General features: G+C 49.1%; 1 protein-coding gene across 3 annotated transcripts; it reads right to left on the minus strand.

The window, feature by feature from the left end:
- Positions 1–463: 463 nt before the first annotated feature.
- On the minus strand, positions 464–18,600 carry ZBTB21 (zinc finger and BTB domain containing 21). 3 transcript variants are annotated; one of them, XM_065942888.1, is made up of 2 exons: positions 18,495–18,600; positions 464–5,722 (listed from the first exon to the last, which is right to left on the minus strand). In XM_065942888.1, exon 2 carries the CDS (start codon positions 5,708–5,710, stop codon positions 2,567–2,569), a length of 3,144 nt encoding a protein of 1,047 aa, XP_065798960.1. In that variant the 5' UTR covers positions 5,711–5,722; positions 18,495–18,600; the 3' UTR covers positions 464–2,566. The 3 variants fall into 3 exon arrangements, with proteins under 3 accessions (XP_065798960.1, XP_065798961.1, XP_065798959.1); XM_065942889.1 differs by having other exon boundaries at positions 18,396–18,516; XM_065942887.1 differs by lacking the exon at positions 18,495–18,600 and adding an exon at positions 16,318–17,426.
- Positions 18,601–20,600: the final 2,000 nt, after the last annotated feature.

Genomic DNA, 20,600 nt, shown 5'->3' on the forward strand with positions numbered 1-20,600 from the left:
GAGCTTTCTACATTTCCCAAAATTAATTACAATCAGAAAAAAAAAAAAAAGATTTTCAAGAATATCTTTACTAGCTAGCGCATTTCAGCATGAAAAGACCAATTTGTCTTGTAACAACAGGCTGAGTTAAACAGTCTTAAAAAAACACTTTACTGAATAAAGCAATGTATCTGTCATTATTTTACATCTTAACATTTAAAATAGTCAAATGAGAGGAAGCCTATTTTTTTGACCACCAAAATAAACTCTTCCAAGCCTAACGCTTTTAAGGTACAGTATAAAAAATAATAGAAAAACCAGAACTGCATTATAAATGTTTTTGGTTCAAAATTTTATTCGAAAACTTATGTTCCTTGCCTAGACAAAAATGTGGACAAGACAAAACACTGGCAATTTTTAAAATCTAACAGATATGCGGAGCCTATATTTAGATCAAAAATATTTTTTTTTTTTTTTTTTACTAACTAATGTTATTAAAAAATCTTCAAAAATGTAGCATAAAGGTTCAAGTCCTGGGATACTGAGTTTACAAAGCCAAGATCCCATGAATCAGGGAATTATCCACCCAGCCTCCAGCGCCATAAGAAAGCATTACTCTGAAGGGAAGTGTCTTCTTTTGAAGTGATAGCTACCAGGGTGTTCAGAGTAAGAAATACCACATTATGCAGGGAATGAATTCCTATCTTAATGTTTCACAGAAAACCACATGCTCTTACTCTGTCTTTAAAATGCATAGGTTTGTTCAAGGAAATCTAAAGATGGCAATAATCAATAATGGCAACTTAATTTTATTTTCTCCATCAAATTTAAAAACAAAACTAGGAAGTAACCACATTTGGGGACTTTTGATAGTTTCCAAATGAAAGAATAAAAGGCAAAATTGCATATGTAGTTTCTATAATATACAAAGTCAATCAGAACTTTATAAAAATGCTTGTGTTTCAATAAAAAAGTAAGAATCTCTTTCCTACTGTTGATATGGAATGTGGGTTATGAGACTATGAACAGACTTCTGCCAGAGGACCAGTTTAAGTACTCGGTAGAGTATTTCTCAGTCACAGTAGTTGATTTTCTTATCTGAAAAAAGAGCTTGCAAAAAAGTTAATAAACTTGGAGGCTTTACCATCAAGGTCCATCATTACTTTGAAAGAATTTAGGGGTTTCGACCATATTCCTACTTTTATGTATCTCACTTCCCCACCCCGGCCAACGAAATAAAATTCTTTTCCTTTTAAGCGTCCCAATGAACTCTGGATTATACCGACTCAAAGGCTTTAAATTACAATTTATACAAAATAGGAAAACAAAAAAAGAAGCCCAAGCACTATGGGCCAAAATAAGTAGCAGAAACTAAATGTGGACCCTTGAGACTACTTTCACACATATTTATGAAATATTCAGCAGTGCCTTAAAGAAGGATGGTTCCACTATGGACATTTTACCACTGTAAACTCCAAAAAATCCTAACAGAAATCACAATACAAAGAGGCAGGAAAAAGTGATGACTGTACAGGTTGTTCTTGAAAAGGGTGTGGAGACCGTGGTGTGGCTCCTCCCTCTGCTTCAAGTCTCTGAAAGTGAACAGTAATTCGGGGTTTAGAGCAGCTGCACTCACTCTGGGGGGTGCTGTGTGAGCACATGTCCTGACTTTACCTGTTATACTGACGTTAAATTCAAAATTTGTGCCGTATGCTAACTGTTTTCTGTCCCCAGTACACGGAGTTTCAACCTGTGATGGCACAAACCAGGGGAAGCAAACCTGCACAGCCCCTTGATGCTGGTCTGAATTCAGGGCCCTGGTGGGTGCTCTGACCACCACCCACCACCACCACCACCACTTTGGAAACCAAGGTGGAGGGCTTCCAGAAATCTCCATGCTTTCCTTTCCTGAGTCTTCCATCACTAATTATATGAAATGACCCAAGAGCAAGTTTTTTGTTATTTTATATAAACCTAAGGTATTACTATTGCTGATTTTAATTTCTCACAATTTTCATACAAAAAAGGTTCTAAATAACCACAAAATACCAAATATTTATTTTTATCAAGTGTCAGGATATCTATTAAAGTTGAGGTTTATTTATTTTTTTTTAATTTTATTGCTGAAGTACTCTAGGATCTTAATACTGCAAACTACTCCACTTTGTTCTCGTATGTTTGGACTTGAGAACATGGCTAAGATGCACGAACTTAGGTTTCTTCATAGAATCTAAAGAAATACTTTCATAGTGTTTCAATAACTGAAAATCAGTAAGAAAAACCCAAACCACCTCAAGTAGATTATACTGACACCATGGGATGCGCAACCATGCAGACAACCGAGAACAAGCTTCCACAGTAATAAAGGCGTTGCTGTAAGGTCCAGAAGCACAAGGCTGTGTGGAGTTTTCCTAGGTTGAGTAAGGACATTTCTCATTATATCAGTTCACCTCAAACTTATATTCAAGCATAATAATTTGCAACCTTTATTATTCTTCTTTAAAAAATATCTTGTTTTTTTTTTGACACAGCTCATGACTCGGGCTGAAGTCTGGAGACCAGCGCTTGTCTCCAGGGCTGAGAAGTCTCAGTTGTGGGTCTGCTCGTGGCTCCAGAGGCTGAAGGCCGTCTTGAATGTCCTGTGGCAGAGCTTACACATGAACTGTCTTTTAAAAGTGATGGCGGAGAGGGGGGGCGCGTGGTAGAACAGCGTGTCTGACTCTCGGGGAGCGAACAGCTTGTCGGCGGTGGGAGTGGGGGTTTCAGGCAGGCCTGTGGGGCTGTCGGGCTCCAGGGGCTGGATCTTGGGCAGTGGCGGGGGCAGCGGGGGTGGTGATGGGGAGCCGGCGGGGCCCGGGCCAGCCTCGGGTTCCCGATGCACAGGGTCCTCGGAGGCCTGGGCCATGTGGGACTGGAAGTGACTCCAGAGCCGGAAGTTGGTGCGGAAAGCCTTGTTGCAGACGTGGCAGATAAAGGGCTTCACAGAGCACAGTAGCTCCTGGTGCCGTTCCAGCTGCTTAGGTGCCGGGAAGGTCTTGCCACACTTCTCGCAGGGCCACAGGTCCTTGGGGGCCGCGCCAGCCTCGGGTGCCTCCTCCTCGGCCTCCTCCGGTGGCTCCTCTTTGACCTGGATCTTCAGCGGCTTGGAGAGGCTGAGGTCCTCAGGGAGGCAGGTGGAGTCTTCGGAGTCAAAGTTCACAGGCTCAGGGCCGCGGCCGCCCCCCGTGGGGTCGTCTTTGGTGGCAGGGGCCGCGTGGTCGGCTCGGCCAGGCTCCGGCGGGACAGGGGGCCGGGCAGGGCCGGTGGCCTCGCCATTGAGGTCAGGCCGGGGTGGGGAGGTGCCGGCGGCCGGGGCCATGCTGTTCTGATTGTGCACCTCCACCTGGTGCCGCCAGATGCTGAAGGCCGACTTGAAGGTGCGCATGCACTCCAGGCACGTGAGCTTGCGGAACTCGCACTTGCCCTCGTGCTCGCGCTTGAGCTCGGGCGAGAAGAACCTGAGGCTGCAGTAGGGGCACACGGTGGCAGTGCGGCACAGGCGCTCGTGGTTGCCTTGCTCTAGGAGAGAAGAGAGCTTGGCGTTACAGAGGCGGCACAGATAGAGTTCTGGGCCGCCCGCTGCGCCCCCGGGGGCCACGCGCTCCCTGGGCCGCGCGGCCCTGGCAGCCCCAAGCGCCTTCTCCCCCGGGTGCATCTTCACGTGCTGCTTGAGCTGGGAGAGGAAACGGTAGGCCTTCCCGCAGGCCGTGCACACATACGCGCCCTTGGCCCGAGAGCGCAGGCCCCGCTTGAGGACCTGCGCTGGGGAGCTGCCAGGGCCCTGGAAGCCTGGCCGGCCGCGCCGCAGCTTCAGGATCAGCGCCTTCTTGATCTCCCGCTCTCGCACAATATCAATGAGCTTCCTCTGGAACTTCTCGTCCAGGACAGCATGGGTGCTGGCGGCCGGAGCCGGATTTTTCACCACACCGTGCTGCGTCTGGCAGTGCGTCCACACTTTGAAGTTGGTGTGAAAGCGCTTGTGGCAGATGTCGCAGGCGTACGGCTTCTCGGGGTTGTGGTACATGTTCACGTGCCGATGCAGGCCCGCCGTGGATCTAAAGATTTTAAGGCAATGTTTGCATTTAAACTTTTTGTTTGGTCTCGTGCCCTCTAACTCACCGAATTCGTCTTTGTTCAAGTCAGAGCCTGGAAAGTCGGTCTGGAGGGCAGATGGGCTCGAGCCCTCCTCACGGGGGTCTCCCGAGCCCGGTGAGCCTGGGCTCTCAGCCTTGGGCTGCTTGGCCGGCAGCCTCCTGTCCGCCTGGAACCGCCTCTTGGCCGGGAGTCTGCTGGGGTCTTTCCGGTCGTCTTCTGTCTGTAGGGCCAGGTCTCTCGTGGCGGCCGCGGCATCCCCCACGGTGACACGAATGATGTCGCATGGCTCCGGGGGGCTGCGCGGCTCAGCCTTGACCCGCACCTCCGGCCCCGGGGGTGCCCCTGGCCGCTCAGCCGGCTGAGAGGCGCTGAAGGACCTGAGGCGGTGAGGCTGTGGGGCAGGGGCGCGGGTGTCGGAGGCCGCCGTCTCGCCCCCGTCCTTGGAGGGCAACCTCTGAGAAGAGAAGGCGCAGAGCACGCTGCCCGCCACATCGCCCGAGCTCGCGCCTGGGGGAGGCTGCAGCTCGGCAGTGGGTGTGTACACAGGGACTTGGCTGTCCATGGACAACGACCGGCGCAGGAGGCTCTTGACGAGCGGGCCGCTGCGGTCCACACCCTGGGCCCCAGGTGCCGGCGCTCCGGCCGGGATGACCAGCCCCAGCCTGGAGTAGTACAGCAGGTTCCGGTCCTCCCCCGGCGCGCTGCCTCGGCCCGCCTCCTTCAGCAGGAAGGGCGTCTCGGGTGAGCCCCGCAGGGATAGGACGGGCGGCCGAGGGCTCCGCAGCGCCAGCTCCACGGCCACGCCTTTGGGGAGCAGGGCGCTGGCGCCTGGTCTTTCGTCCACGGCCGCCCGGTCCAGCGGGGGCTTTGAAGGCGGTGCCACGGCCCGCTTGGCCAGGCCACCTCGGCTTGGCTCCTCTGAAGGCCCAGCGAGCTCAGGCGGCCTCGCCAGAACCGCAGGGCCATCTTTCGGCCAGCTTTTTTCAGCTGGAGCCACGTGGTGCAGGGGCTCCGTGGGCTTGGGGCCGGGGGGCTTACTGACGTTTGCCTTGACCGCGATGCCAGGGGAGGGCCGGGGAGGGTGGCTCAGCTCAGGGGTGTTCTGACTCCCGGCTTTCCCAGGGGCTTCATTCCTGCTCTGACAAACGATGACGCTTCTCTTTTGAGAACTGTTCTCCTCATCCTCGGTGAAAGTCTTTTTTCTGTTGGGACACGTGGGAAAGGGGGCCTGGGGCGTCTTGGAGGCGATGTTCGTCAGGAAGGAGATGCCCAGGCTGTAGCCGAGCTCCTGCACGGCAGCCAGGCTGCTCTTCTCCACGAACAGAGACGAAGAATAGATGTAGTTCAGGACGTTGTCGAAAGCATCTGGCTCACAGAAGTCCAGCTGGAATACAGTCTGTGCCTCGTTCTCCTTGTTGGTGAACAAGCTCTGGAAGTACTCACTGCTGGCAGCCAGGACGTTTTTATGAGCTCGGAACTTCTGGTCACCCACGATGAGGAGTGCGTCGCACAGCTGCCCCTTGAGCCGCTCCTCGTTGAGGGCGCTGAGGAGAGAGATGGCGTGTGCGGGGTTGATGTAGTGCAGCAGCCCCTCCATGCTCGGCCTTATCTGAAAGACAGACAAAGTCACTGTGAACAAGGCCGTGCGATGCTCCCCCAGGTGAGGGCTCCTCAAGGGCAGGGAACAGCAGCTGTCTTCTCACCAGCGTCAATATTTAGCAGACTGTGGCCTGACAAAAACTTCTGGATGAATAATCTTATTTAAATAGCACAGAAAATACAAAGAAACAAGTATCACGGCTTAAGTAGGTCATCGATCATTAAGACTGATGAACTTGAGGAAGTAAGTCTCTGTAACAAGTGTTTCATACCATCAAAAAGGCAGCTAGAGCTTGGCGGGTATGTAGAGAAGCAATATTTGAAAACAAGGTTTATTATTTAGGGCCCTTATGCATTTAAAGCTTAATTCTGAGTAAGTATGAAGTACCCAATCCTAGTCCATAATTCTGAAAGGAAACAGTTTTATTACTGGATATGATTAAACACAATGTGAATTAACAATAGGCTGCAGAGGTCGCAAAAACAGTTAAGAATTTGGAAAGAGAGAAATCATTTACTAATGACTACTGCATCAAAGTGTTTAAAAAAGTTAGAAATATATAAAGAAAAGTTTCTTTAGTTTCTTATGCTGAACACCATGTAATCCGAATACTAATTCGTACCAAATTACACTTTCGACAATAGCACAATGGAAACTTTAGCCTGGATCTAAACTTAATTATACTAATTCTAAACCTAAGGGGTCTGACTTGAGATTTCACTGAGACTCTTCAAGTCTGTAGGTGAGATCTCAAGGCCTAGTGGCTGGGTGCTGGCTTCGGCCTTGTGGTCAACTAGTATCTGGGATCATCAGGTCCCTCACACGAGACGGTAACAACTGCGCCCTCCTTTAGGGCTGCACTGAAAATTACATGAGCCTGAAATCTCATACCTGGTAAGGACTTGACAAATGTGCCATTAATTTTCACAAATTGCAGGGTTACTAGACATTTAATTCAGAATAAAAGTGTCTAGATTAACTCCTGATGAAGATGAAGCCATTTCACACAGACAATGCTTGACTCTCCAAATCTTTCTCTTAGGCAGCTGCTGCCATAACATCATCTCATCTCTTTGGGCTGGTTTTACAATGCCATCTCTTCTTTAAAATACATAAGACATGTATTTTTAATATAAAATGGATTCAGAGTAACTAAGATTGTTCAGAGAGTCTTACCATTCTCTAGAGGGCAAACTATCGATACACAGACATGGCACCCAGTACACCTGCAGGTTCTCCTCTGGCTTCAAAGGATCAGCTTTTGCTGGTTACCCAGCCTCTGATCAACACCCTCTCAGTATCCCTCTAGGGATACCCACGGGAAATTTCATGCAAAGATGGGCACAATAAAGGACAAAAATACTATGGACCTAACAGAAGCTGAAGATATTAAGAAAAGGTGGCAAGGATACACAGAAAAACTACACAAAAAAGATCTTCATGACCCAGATAACCATGATGGTGTGATCATTCACCTAGAGCCAGAAATCCTGGAATGTGAAGTCAAGTGGGCCTTAGGAAGCATCATTATGAACAAAGCTAGTAGATGTGATGGAATTCCAGTTGAGCTATTCCAGATCCTAAAAGATGATGCTGTTAAAGTGCTGTACTCAATATGCCAGCAAATTTGGAAAACTCAGCAGTGGCTACAGGACCGGAAAAAGTTAGTTTTCATTTCAATCCCAAAGAAAGGCAATGCCAAAGAATGCTCAAACTACCGCACAATTGCACTCATCTCACCCGGCTAGCAAAGTAATGCTCAAAATTCTCCAAGGCAGGCTTCAACAGTACACGGACAGAGGACTTCCAGATGTTCAAGTTAGATTTAGATAAGGCAGAGGAACCAGAGATCAAATTGCCAATATCTGCTGGATCGTCGAAAAAAGCAAGGGCATTCCAAAAGAAAACCTACTTCTGCTTTATTGACTAAGCCAAAGCCTTTGACTGTGAGTATCACAACAAACTGTGGAAAATTCTGAAAGAGATGGGAATACCAGACCACCATACCTGCCTCCTGAGAAATCTGTATGCAGGTCAAGAAGCAACAGTTAGAACTGAACATGAAACAAAGGACTGGTTCCAAATTGGGAAAGGAGAACGTCAAGGCTGTATATTGTCACTCTGCTTATTTAACTTCTATGCAGAGTACATCATGTGAAATGCTGGACTGGTTGAAGCACAAGCTGGAATCAAGATTTCAGGGAGAAATATCAATAACCTCAGATATGCAGATACCATCACCCTTATGGCAGAAAGCGAAGAAAAACTAAAGAGCCTCTTGATGAAAGTGAAAAAGGAAAGTGAAAAAGTTGGCTTAAAACACAACATTCAAAAAACTACGATCATGGCATCTGGTCCCACTTCATGGCAAATAGGTGGGGAAATAATGGAAACAGTGACAGACTTTATTTTCTTGGGCTCCAAAATCACTGCAGGTGGGGACTGCAGCCATGAAATTAAAAGACACTTGCTCCTTGGAAGAAAAGCTATGACAAACCTAGACAGTTTGTTTTCATTTCAATCCCAAAGAAAGGCAATGCCAAAGAATGCTCAAACTACCGCACAATTGCACTCATCTCACCCGGCTAGCAAAGTATTAAAAAGTATTAAAGTATTAAAAAGCGAGACATTACTTTGCCCACAAAGGTCCATCTAGTCAAAGCTATGGCTTTTCCAGTAGTCATGTATGGATGTGAGAGTTGGACTATAAAGAAAGCTGAGCACTGAAGAATTGATGCTTTTGAACTGTGGTGTTGGAGAAGACTCTTACGAGTCCCTTGGACTGCAAGGAAATCAAACCAGTCCATCCTAAAGGAAATCAGTCCTGAATATTCATTGGAAGGTCTGAAGCTGAAACTCCAATACTTAGGCCACCTGATGTGCAGAAGTACTCACTGGAAAAGACCCTGATGCTGGGAAAGATTGAAGGCAGGAGGAGGGGGGGACAACAGAGGATGAGACTGTTGGATGGCATCACAGACTTGATGGACATGAGTTTAAGCAAGATCTGGGAGTTGGTGATGGACAGGGAAGCCTGGTGTGCTGTCGTGCATGGGGGTTGCAGAGTCAGACACAACTAAGTGATTGAATTGACAGCCTCTATGGTCTTCAGCAGAAGCCACAGAGGCTGCCACCTGGAGTGACCAGTGTCTGGTGGCCCCAGGTCTCCCTACCTGCTGCCCTGGTTTCCTGCTGTGGTGCTGACTCGACTGACAGAGGCAAGGCTCTGCTTCCAGGGACGAAGCTCTGAGCCTGTAGCTTGTACATAGACAATTGCCTCAGTCAACCTGTGCTGAGTCGCTGTTCAGTCTTGCCTGGCATCGTTTCACCTTAATGGTGAGTGCCTCAGAGAGACATTTTCCCTTCTTTTTTTCTGATAGCCATTTAAATTTCTTGCTTAATCCTACTACACTGTACTCACACATCTAATTATGTGCAAAGAAATCCTCATCATTTACAGAAGTCAGCAGAGAAAAAAATAAGTTTATGAATGCCACACTCATAACTTAGCTGCAATCTGAGAACTATTTTTAGTGCAAATAATTTTTGAGACAGCTAGTTCAGATGTTGCCTCAGGGACAGAGAGGCTCAGGAGATGCAAAATTGAAAGTCTGGACAAGTACTTTCCAAAAGTTCCTTAAAATCAATTTAAAATTGATGTAGTCTTCCCTCGGTATCCACAGAGGGCTGGTTCCAGGCTCTATGGACACCAAAATTCACAGACGCTCAAGTTCCTATAAAAATGGTATAGTATTTGCATATAAGCTATGCACATCCCCCCAAACACTTTAAATCATCTCCAGATGCTTACATCAATGATACTTAACATGATGTAAATGATACTTAGATAATTGCTGGTGAGCAGCAAACTGAAGTTTTGCACTTTGGAACTACCTGGATTTTTCTCTTTTTGAATATTATCCATCTGCAGTTGATTGAGTCCATAGATGTGAACCCCATGGATATGGAGAACTGACTATAGTACATTCCTTCCTGTGGCTCAGAGTTAATACAGTTTAAATGTCAGTGCTCTACGTCCCCTAGATCCCCTAAATCATGGCAATTCACTCCAGTGTTCTTGCCTGGAGAATCCCCATGGACAGGGGAGCCTGGCGGGCTACAGTCCATGGGGTCGCAAAGAGTTGGACGTGACTCAACGACTAAGCACAGCACAGCTTTAGGCTAAGGTGCTAGAGCTCTCTGAGCCTCAGTTTTCCCACCTAAAATAACGATAGTATTAATAATGCTACTGAGAATTAAAGGAGAGAACCATAATTGCTACCATTTATTCAGCACCTATAACACACTACAGGAACTTCATGTATCATTCACTTATTCACTCACTCAACAAAATAGCATTTGAGGCGGCCTGGAAGACACATGGATGGGCCCTGAGGATCACCAAGGGGAGGGCACATAGGCAGAGGGAAGACAAGGTCACAGCAGGGCTGGAGCAGAGCTGAGGGAGCTGTGGAGGAGGATGCTGAAGGAGCATGAGGAGGCATCGTGCAGGGCTGGGTGGGCCACTGGAAGGACTGCACTTTTTACTAGGGCAGCTGCTGGAAGATTCTGAGCAGAGGAATTCCACTGGTTATGCTGCAAAGAATGGAGCACAGGAGAGGCTGCAAGCTTGGAAGCCAGCTGAGAGTCCACTGCAGGGATACATGCCAGACAGCGTGGTGCCTGGACTGGGGTGGCAGGAGTGGACGCAAAGATAACCATTAGAATTTCTAAAGGATTGACTGCAGAGGATAGGAAGGGGAGGAGATAAAGATGTCTCCAAGGTTTCTGCCAGAACTGAAAGAATGTCCTTACCTGAGATGAAGTTTGACAGAAAAATTGGTGCAAAATTTTTTTGGGAATTTATTTAGATATTCTAAACATGCACAGGAACCTGGTCGTTTAAGGGACCCTTTGGGGGCACCCTTTCCTGCTCCACTTTCCCTACAACCTTTCCTGTGCTGCCTGGGGTAACTTCCCAAATAAATATCTAAATTTGAATCCGTGTCTCAGGGTCGGCTTTTGGGGGAACCCAAACGAAAAAATCAAGGGACTGTGTGAAGAAAACCAAGTGAGATGTTCTGCGTCCCTGGACAGGAAGCAGTGCTGACCCATCCACCATTTGCTCCCTACTCCTACATTTTCTCACTTTTAATTGTTCAGAAAAGTTTCCTTCTTTGTCTCCCTTCCAATTATCATGACCTGTATTTCTGTTCTAAGTAACTGCTTCTAATCCCTAAACCACAGGCTTCTATACTCCTTGGATGAAACGGAATTAGGGAAAAGTCAACTTTGTCACTGAGAGCTGGGTTGTTAAGAGGAATAGTCACTGTCCAGGAAAATTATTTGCAGTTGAAATCTATTCACTTAATTCTAGCCATCATTTACAATTATCAATGAGAGCCCTGCTTAAAAAGCAGCTAAATGTGTCCAAACCCGACAACCAGAGCAGAACACCTCCAGGTGCTGGTTTTCCACTCCATTCCCTAGACACTGATCAGACATGAGTGACAGCTGACATCTGAGGGTTTACTCTGCTGTAAACATACTACTGTAAACATCTTTTGTGTTTACTTTATTAAATTCATTATTTACACCAACCCGAGGAGGTTGTACTGCTACGATCCCCATTTTACAGCTGAGAAAACCAAGGCACATGAGGTGTGGTATTTTGCTCAAGTCTGCACAGACAGTGAGGAGCAGAGCAGAATTCTCACCAGGTGACCTGGCTCCAGAGGCCAAGGAAGATCTTTCCACCCACACACCACCCTACCTCTAGTTCCCTCTCTTAGTTCTCACATAAACATCTGAAATAGGCACTGTCATCATCCCTGTCTCACCAATCAGGGAACCCAGACACCGAGAGTCGGGGCAGTGTGCGAAGGTCATCCACTCAACTGACAGTAGGTCTGGGAGCCTGGCCCCAGCGTCTGTGCTCTTAGTCATCATGCTGCACGCTCCTCATGGCCGGGCGCCTGTCTAGTGTGTGCCAGAACTGGCCAGACAGGGAGGCTGTCAGTCTGACAAGCATGGTCCTGCCTGCCTCTCAGTCTTGCGTGGGAACAGGACAAGTCGATCCCTCACACACTCCGGTGTGTAAACGCAGGTGGCTGGGTGCAGAGATACAGTCGGGAGCAGAGGTGAGGCACTGGGTCCAGGTGAGAGGAAGGTCGGGGAGGGATTCCACAAAAGAAGTTTCCTGGAGAAGCTAAAATGTGGGAGGCAGGAAGGATGGGTGGAGGACATGTCAAGGACAGGAGCAGTGTGTCCAATACACAGACACAAGACCAAGTGCCTGGGGGAGTAAAAGACACATGCAGAGGAGGGCAGGTGATGAGACTGCAGAGCGGGTGGAGGCATGAGGCCCTGGGAGCATGAGTAAGGCCCCTCCAGGGTCACTGGAGGACAGTGACCCCTCCCATCCTCTTTAGGAGACAGACAAAGGGCTCTGGGTGCTGGGGATGGGAAGGGTACGCAGGCACAGCAGCGCAGACTCCTCACCGTCATCCGTCATGCAGAAGCCCTTGCGATCACCTTTCCATTCAATCGTCAAAGCTTAACAACGGAGCCCCTCCCGGGTCTAGCGGCAAACAATGATCATTGTGGACTTTAGTGTTTTCATGACACAGTAGGTGTACTTATTGAGCCTAAGAACTTTATTAAAAATACAAAATGCTACACTAAGAATGCAGGCAACAGAGATCATGCCTACTGAGTGTCATGTGATAATCAAGATTAGGGTGATAATCACACCCTTTGTGGCTGGTGGATATGCAGACTGAACTCTCAAAACCACCTGCCTTTTTGACTCTTCGCCCTCAGATAAGGCCAGTTTTGGTGCTGGAGGTACTTTCTTCTTCATAAAACTGCTGACTCATCAAGCCCTCATCACTCAGTATGTTTTAACTGTGGACACACAGGGCATCCTGGGTCTGATGGCTCTGCTATAGGCACGCGCTGTGACTTGGCCCCTCCCTCCCACTGCTCATCTCCAGAGGCCCCAGTGCAGGAGTGCCCAACACTGCTGCAGTCACAGGGGAAACCTTGGCCCTCTTACAAGAAAAGTGTGTGAAACAGGGGGAAAAAAGGTCCCTTCCCTATGGAAAAAGCTGGGAGGAATTCCCCTAGGAAAAGCAGATTCTGAAGCAGGGCTGGCTTGCTTACCACTTGGATCCTTGAACAGAAATCCTCCCAAACTCTGCCTGAATTGTGTCTATTTCATGTTGTTTCCTGATATTTCAAAATGAGAAAATCTTTACAGTTAACACTCCATGGCAGTCACTACAGCTCCATGGGAAAGACTTTCAAAGTCATCTACTTGTCTCAAATCCTGGCTTTGCCATCACTAGACCTGAGAACAAGTTTCCTTAACTTATTCAATGAGACTAATGGCTGCCCACCCCAAGGGATTCTTATGAAGGACAACAAACGCAGTATGTCTGCAAGTTTCCGGTACATACAGTGTTTCCTGTCTGTAAGCTGGCACTTGACTTCATCCTTCTCTTCCTTTCCTGAAAGTTTCCACAGTAGGAAAGACACATAAGGATACAAAAAGTGCTATGAGAAGAATGATTTCAGGAAGCAGTTAACTTGGCTCAGGGGTGGGAGGGTAGAAGAGTGAATGATGGGGATGTGAGTAAAGATGGGGACTAGGTGCTCACTGGATGGTTATGTTACCACAGACTCCACTCTTTACTGTATTGTAGACATTTCCCAGAAACATGCATCTAACAGTGCCAGCCCAGGGCTTCAAAACCCCAGAAGCCCCTGGTTTGAAGTTCCAATTCCCTAGAAAAGCTTCAATGCCCTTCACAACTGGATTCCAGAAAACTACTCCATACCATCACCTCAAAGTCCTCAGGGACCATGTGCTAAGACGGAGACTCCACATCTTAATATAAGTTAATTCAATGCAAATAATTCCCTCTCTATACCAACTGCAGGAAGCTAAGATTTTTAAGGAGATGGCGGAAGGGTAGGCACTTTTGGACTATAGAACATTCTGGGGCTATAAACAAAAGAAAGCAAAGCAGAGCTGACACTTGGATAAAAGGAAACTGGGAGGTGGATGAGGGCCGAGAGATGAGGAGGGGCCAGATAACTTCACACGAACCAGCTTCTGGAGACTAACGCCCAGACTGGCACCAGAGCTAAAGGTACACTGCAAATCAAATTTGCTCCTAGACTAGCTCATAAAACCCTTGCTACCAGTTTTGTAGGGAAATATCTCTTTACATCCAAAACATTAATTAATGTGAAGCTGAACTCTGGGCACACAATGCTTTGGAATGTTGGAGATTGCTTATATAGTCCTACAAAGCAAACAGAAAAACAAAGCATCTACATTTGACTCTGGAATATAAACACACACACTGTTCACCCCCACAGCCTTACCTCTGGGTTCAGCCCTGACTCTCCTTGATTTCACTGTGAGATGGTGACAGGAAGTCGGCTCTGAGGTGAGGTCTTATCATGGCTTGCTTGGAGATAATGCAGACATCCAGACACCATCGACAGCTCCTCAGATTTCAAAGCGGGCCTGGCTGATCTGACCCTTGGAGAGCAATGATGTCACTGCCTTGGGTCCCATTTCCCCACATGCCCAGTCTCCCTAGAGAGGGTCTGATCCGGTCTAAGGTGTGAGCTTGGCCATGACCAGGAGAATGCGCCTCAGCGACTAAAGCAGCTCCTGCTTGGTGCTGGCCGCTGGGCAGCCAGTGCTCCTTGCACTAGAGTGCTCCATCCTGAGTGGTCTGTCGGGCCTCTCTCAAGGCTGGCTACACCACCAATGCTAAGTCTGGTAGGACACTCTCTTTTGAAAAATGGGCTCAGAACAACAAAGGCAGAACCAAGTGGAGCCGGTGCATCTCAGTCACAGCCTGAAAATGCAGCCCGAAGTGCCCACTATCCAGACTCCTGCAGTTACCCTGGTTTTCATCCTTCCTGATCCCATTCTTTGTTTTTTCCTTCACCCTCAAGAGCAACCCTCCACTTTTAAAGTCAATTTCTTTTTCTATTTAAGCTGGTCTGTCAGTTTCTGCTCTTGTTACAAAAGGACCCCAACATATTTTCAAGTGGTGTTAGGTTCTTCCTATCATGCCCTCCAAATCCACCTTTTATTATTACTGCTGCCAGATTGGCTTCTTAAAACAAAGCTCTGATCATTCCCTGGATGTGCGCATTAAGTATTACTATCATTAACTCAGCTTATTTACTGAGCTCCTATTATGTACAAGGCGCAATTAGACATAAGGAATACAGAGGTGCATAGGACAGACAAGGCCCCCACTTTCTTGTGGGGTAAATCAGACAGTGAACAAGGAAACAAAGAAGGTAACTCTGACTTTGTTAAGAACTACAAGGTAATAAACAGGGTGCTGGAACTTGGGGGAGTAACCAGGGTTCGCAGAATGTGGTAGGGAAAGGCCTTGACTTCACGGCTTAGATGACACCTAAGACCTCGGTAAAAAGAAACAGAATGATGAAAACAATGGCTCTTCATAGGTTAAAATGCAAATTTTTAAAAACATGGACTTCAGGGTTCTATCAATCTGGTTTCAAACTACTTTTTAAATTCTCTTTGCTTTAGTTATTGCCTTGTGATAACTTCCTGCTTCAGATACTTTGTCTCTGAGACACGACCTGCAGGTCTTGCCTCTTCTGTTACCCAATGTGCAATGTCCCAGACGTCCTCTGACCCCTCCTCTGACACTGCTCAGCTGAACCTCACTCACTCTTCCAAGCTCAGCTCAAAGCCCACTTTCTCCATTAAACCTTCAGTCATGGGCTGGACTGTCCCACAAGGTCCTAACCCCAGCACCTCAGAATATACGTGGATATGGGGACAGGGTCTCCTAAGAGATCAGATGTTACAACGAAGCCTTAGGGTGGGCCCTAACCCAAAAAGACTGGTGTTTCTGTAAGATGTGGGGATAAGGACACAGACAGAGAGAGAGACTGTGTAAACACAAAGACGACCATCCACAAGCTGAGCAAAGAGGCCTTGGGAGAAACTGACCCTGCCAAAGCCGTCATCTTGGACTTTAAGGCTCCAGAATGGTGTTCAAGGCCCCTGATTTGTGGTGCCCTAGATCTGTTATGGCTGCCCTAGATCACTACACTACACCTTCCTGGGCCACTGCTGTCTGTATCAAGCAAACACCTTTCAACTCCAGTATTATTCCAGTGTTTCTTCAGTGCCTCATACTGTTAGCTGTCTCTTCTCCCAGCAGAACTGTAAGCTATTTAAGAGCTAAGACTCTATTTAATGTCTTTTGACACTCTTCACAATGCCCAACATGGTATCTTACACAACAATAAATATTTGTTGATTTTTCTGTACTCTGACACACTAATTAGATGCAGGAGTGGAAACTGTGCTTTTTATTTGTTTTCCTAAAGCAGAGCTAGTCCCATTAGTGCCCTTTAGAATACTGTATCGATTTTTCTACTGCTCCCTAGATAAAATCCAACCAAACTCTCCAGACTGGCACACAAGAGTCTTCATATCTGATCACAGTTCACCTCCCCACCCCTACTGGACAGCATGCAGGTGAGCATTTACCCTACCCACGTGCACAGTTTCCACCCACTGTCTTTCTTACCTTTCCTTCACTTGTAGAACTTCTACAAAAGATCCAAACGTCACTGCCTCTGCAAAGCTCCACAGATGGCTCCCGGCCACAGCACTTCATTCTTCTTCAGTAACATAGCTATTTTAAGTTACCTGCCTCCACATCTACCCTCTCATGAGAGTCCATGAAAGGAAGAACCCTTGTTTTCAGCTGTGTATTCCTAACGCTTCACGCAGGTCCAACAGGTGCCTCCTGGACAAAGAGCGAAACCATCAGGAAGGCTCGAGACCTGGGCTGGGCCGGGAGAGCTGCAGGTGGCAGCTATCTTTGCTTTTGGTATGAGTGGTTGTGGCCTTAAATCCTACTGGCCAATGACTCCCAACTCTGTACTCCTGCTTAGACTTCTTAGGACTCTTCCATTACAGGATATGCCCCTTGTCCAGTACCATACGTATGATCCTGACTCTGATCCTCACATCTGCTGGCCTTTACATATTCCATTTAGTTTGGTATGCTGCCAACCAGCAGGTCTCTCAAACTAGGAACCTCTTCTCTTTCCTTTCTAGCCAGTGACCCATCCTGTCAAGCTCTGCTCATAAACAGCTCTAGAGTCTGCTCTCCTCAACCCCACTGACGCTGTGGCCAACTGAAATGGTTCCTCACTCATCTCCCGCTAACCCAGACACTCACTCTCTTCAATAACTTGGCCCCTCTTCTGTTAGACACCTAATAGGCCCCGCCGTAAACTATCTTAAGTTCCTCAAAGGTGGGGCTAATAGCCTTTCCAACTTCTATTTCCACAGAATGAAGCACATTAAACGCGGGATAGTGTTAACAGGAAGAATGAATTAAACCTGAAGTTATTTTTAAGAAAACCAGTGCCCCAAATTTCTACTTTATTTTTTAACATCGATATTTAGCGATTCTCAAATTCAAATGTAACGACTATTACTCATTAAGGCGAATGAAGGATTTAACTCCAAACATCAGAGGGTAAAAGGTCTCGGAAAATAACCGTCAAGGAGAAATCTAAAATGGATTAACCCACTTTCTTCCAAACAAGGAACCAGTACACAATGCAGGCTCCGTCTGGATGACTCAGGGTCAGCGTTACGAACACTCATGGACTCTGCTGAACACGCTGGTGCCCTCAGATGCTAGTCGTGAGCCGCGCCTGACCTTCGGCACCAAGACCCCTAGGCTGCTAGACCGTGCATGGTCTGGTTAACGCTTTCCCCACCTCTCACTGCCAGGCCATCCCGCCGGAGAACCTGTCTCTAAAATCACCCCCGCCCGCTAACGTGCTGCTCGAGGGGGCTTCTTCCAGAAGCCACGCAGTACTGCGGGCTGACTGCGCACCAACCCGGGTGAAGGGCCAGGACCGCGGGGCGCTCCCGCGGTCAAGGGCATGCTCTTCTGTAGTGAGTCAGTGAACTTGCTCCAAGTGAGGGGTCTGGGCGATGAGAGAAAAGATGTCGGGGACTCCGACTGAGGAGGTCGCTGGGGCGGGGTTACCAGCGCGACAGGTCGGGACTCAACAACTCCCCCCACCCCCAACCCCGCAGGTTGCGGACCGGAGTTTTCTCGATTGGGGGCGGGGGGAATCCGCATTCCAGCAGGGACGCTCGCGACCAGCGGTGGAAAGTCGGGGAGCCGGGTCCTCCCGGAGGGGTCGGTCGGGGGACGGGGCGGGGAGACCAATCCACTTGGCCGCCAGGCGGGACTCGAGGGGGCGGTGGGGCGGGGGTGCGGGCCGCGACAGGTGCGGGTTCTCCCGCACCCCAGCTTCCGCGTACGCTCGCGCGCCCTGGTGGACACCGGCCGGCTTCCACGCCTGCCCGGCACGGAGCACGCGCCCTCGGCCGGAAGGCACCCCAACCACCCGGCGGAGGGGAGCCCGGCCCGGCGAGGGAAGCCCAGTGAGGGATGGAGCGTGCGCAGTGGCGAGGGCGAGGCTAAGTGCGGGCAAAGAGCATGCGCAGTGTGAAGGCACAATAGGCTACGTGGGAGCCCGGGGCATGCTCGGTGAGAGCCGGGCCCGGCGCACGCGCAGAAGCGCTCGGAACCCGCAACCCGCTGGCGGAGAGAAAAAGGAGGAGAGAGATCACCTCAGAGTTACGTCAGGAAAGGCCGCGTTTTGCGGGGAGGCTCTGGCCTCCCACGAGCCCCGCAGTTCTCCTGGGGCGAGGGGCGTGACAGCTACTCACCGGTCTTCAGCCCCGAGGCAGACGCCAGGCCCCTTTCCGCTCACACTCGGCTCGCGCGCGCCGCAGCCGCCGCTGCCGCTGTGATTCCATCCATCTTGAATTTGACGTCATCCCACACCAGGGATGAGGTCATCGCAGGCAGCGCTCGTCACGTGCGCGGCGCTATGATTGGCCACCGGGCCGCGGGGGGCGGGGCGAGGGAGGTGCGCAGCGCGGGGGGGCTGGGCGAGGGCGGGCCTGACGGCAGCCGTGTCACCGCCACCGCTGCTGCCGCTGCCGCGTCGTCCCGCGCGCGCCTTCCGCTCGAGGTTCTTCCTCCTCCCGCGCCGCCCGCGCCCGCGTCCTCTCCCGGCCCTAGGCGGGGTGCGCGTGCTCCACCGGCGGCCCTGAGGGGAGGCGGCAGCGGAGGCTAGAGGGGCGCGCATCGCGAGGGCGCACAAGAGGCGGCCCGGGTGGACTTGGCGCCGCGGGGTCACGCGTCGGTGGGCTCGCCGGGTGGTGCCCCCGGGTGGGCGCGCCGCGGCGGCGCCTCCACTCGCCCCCTCAGAGGACGCTTCTCCGACGGCGGCGTCGTGGTACCCCAGGTACCTCCAGATCCAGGTGCCTCCGGCGCTGCAGATGCCTGTGGAGGCACGCGGGCTGCGACCTGCCGAGAAGAACCGACCTGGGCGGTCCGGTCGTGGGGAGCACTCAGGGCTGACCTGGGGCGGACCGGCCTCCAGGTTCCTTACACTTGAACAGGTCGGGGTGGCTGCTCTGCTTTTCAGCCTCCCGCGGCATCCGCTTGTCAGCTGCGGGTTCCCAAACGCGTTCACTTTTATAGTCATTGATTTAAAGATCACTGGGCAGCTAACTTCTCTCCCGTCTCTTATTAATTCTCACTTGCTGTCTGGTAGACTGTCGTTTTCTTGTATGAATGTTACAAGCGCGTCAATTAGAAAACTCAGTTCACTCATTCAAAACCGGAAAATTAGTGTGACAGAAATGCCAAACTGTAAACACTAAGAAAGGTTCTGTTAGGCAAGATAAACATATATCTGGATGTGTTCCCCAAAGCCAGAACAGATAAGATTTGGAAGGGCGAGGAGACTGTTTTTGTTTGTTTGCTTCGAGTAGAACATGCTGGATTTTAGTTCCACCAGGGGTCCAGTCTGTTCCCCCTGTGGTGGAAAGTCAGAGTCCTAACCTCTGGACCCTCAGGGAGTTCTGGAGACTGCCTTTTAAAGCGATAATTTTTAAGACTGATCCTTTAATTCCTGGATTTTAATTTAAACCCATGTTGTTTAACACTATTCAAATGTCTTAATTTTCAGATAAAATGTTTTTTTAAAGTTGAATTTATGCACATGACCCGAGATAAAATAATTTATGAAATGTTTGAAGAATGTGTAAGAAATAATCTTGTCTTTGGTTGACTGAAATGAAAAACGTGTCCCAAGTGAACAGCTCTATTGTGAATTGTTTTCGTTCCTCGTTTTAAGAGGACTCAGTCTCAAAGGAAGAATCTTGCGCCTCAAAGTCTTTGCTGCAACTATTTAAAAACTTTATATAAGTTTTTTTGTATTTTGAACTGAATCGTGGTGGAGCAAAAAGTGGCTTTGAACATAAAAGAACAGTGATTGTAAGTCTTTCAAAAGGGCCTTGAGTTTTATGGTTCTGTGTGGTTAGGCTGGGTGAGCATGCTTTACAGGTAAGAAAACCTATATACCAGCTGTGTAGCCAGAGCTAGAAATTCAGTTGTCTGGTTTTTAGTGTACTACACCAGATGCCAAAAGCAGTTCTCTGCCTTCATCCCTTCTAGTTGCCTCAGGAGGATCCACATTGGTGTCTCCTGTTTGAGAACATTTCACGGAAAGGGGTCTGAGTGATAGGACTGGTGCTGTGGGTGAGAATCTGCCTGCCAGTGCAGGGGACCTGGGTTTGATCCCTGGTCCTGGAAGATTTCACATGCCCCTGAGCAACTAAGCCAGTGCACTACTGAGCCTGCATGCTGGAACTACTGAACCCTGAGCGCCTAAAGCTTGTGCTCTGCCCCAAGAGATGCCATCGCAGTGAGAAGCATGTGCACCACAATGAAGAGTAGCCCCCACTTGATGCCACTAGAGA

Source organism: Muntiacus reevesi, chromosome 8 (genome assembly GCF_963930625.1).
Source record: "Muntiacus reevesi chromosome 8, mMunRee1.1, whole genome shotgun sequence".
NCBI lineage: Eukaryota > Metazoa > Chordata > Mammalia > Artiodactyla > Cervidae > Muntiacus > Muntiacus reevesi.

Excerpts from the sequence above, each read along its gene's own strand:
- ZBTB21 (XM_065942887.1), bottom strand. The coding sequence starts at position 16,407 with ATGAAGTGCTGTGGCCGGGAGCCATCTGTGGAGCTTTGCAGAGGCAGT. Across the intron at positions 5,723-16,317 it reads GTTCTACAAGTGAAGGAAAG|ATAAGGCCGAGCATGGAGGG; the intron begins GTAAGAAAGACA and ends TCTGTCTTTCAG.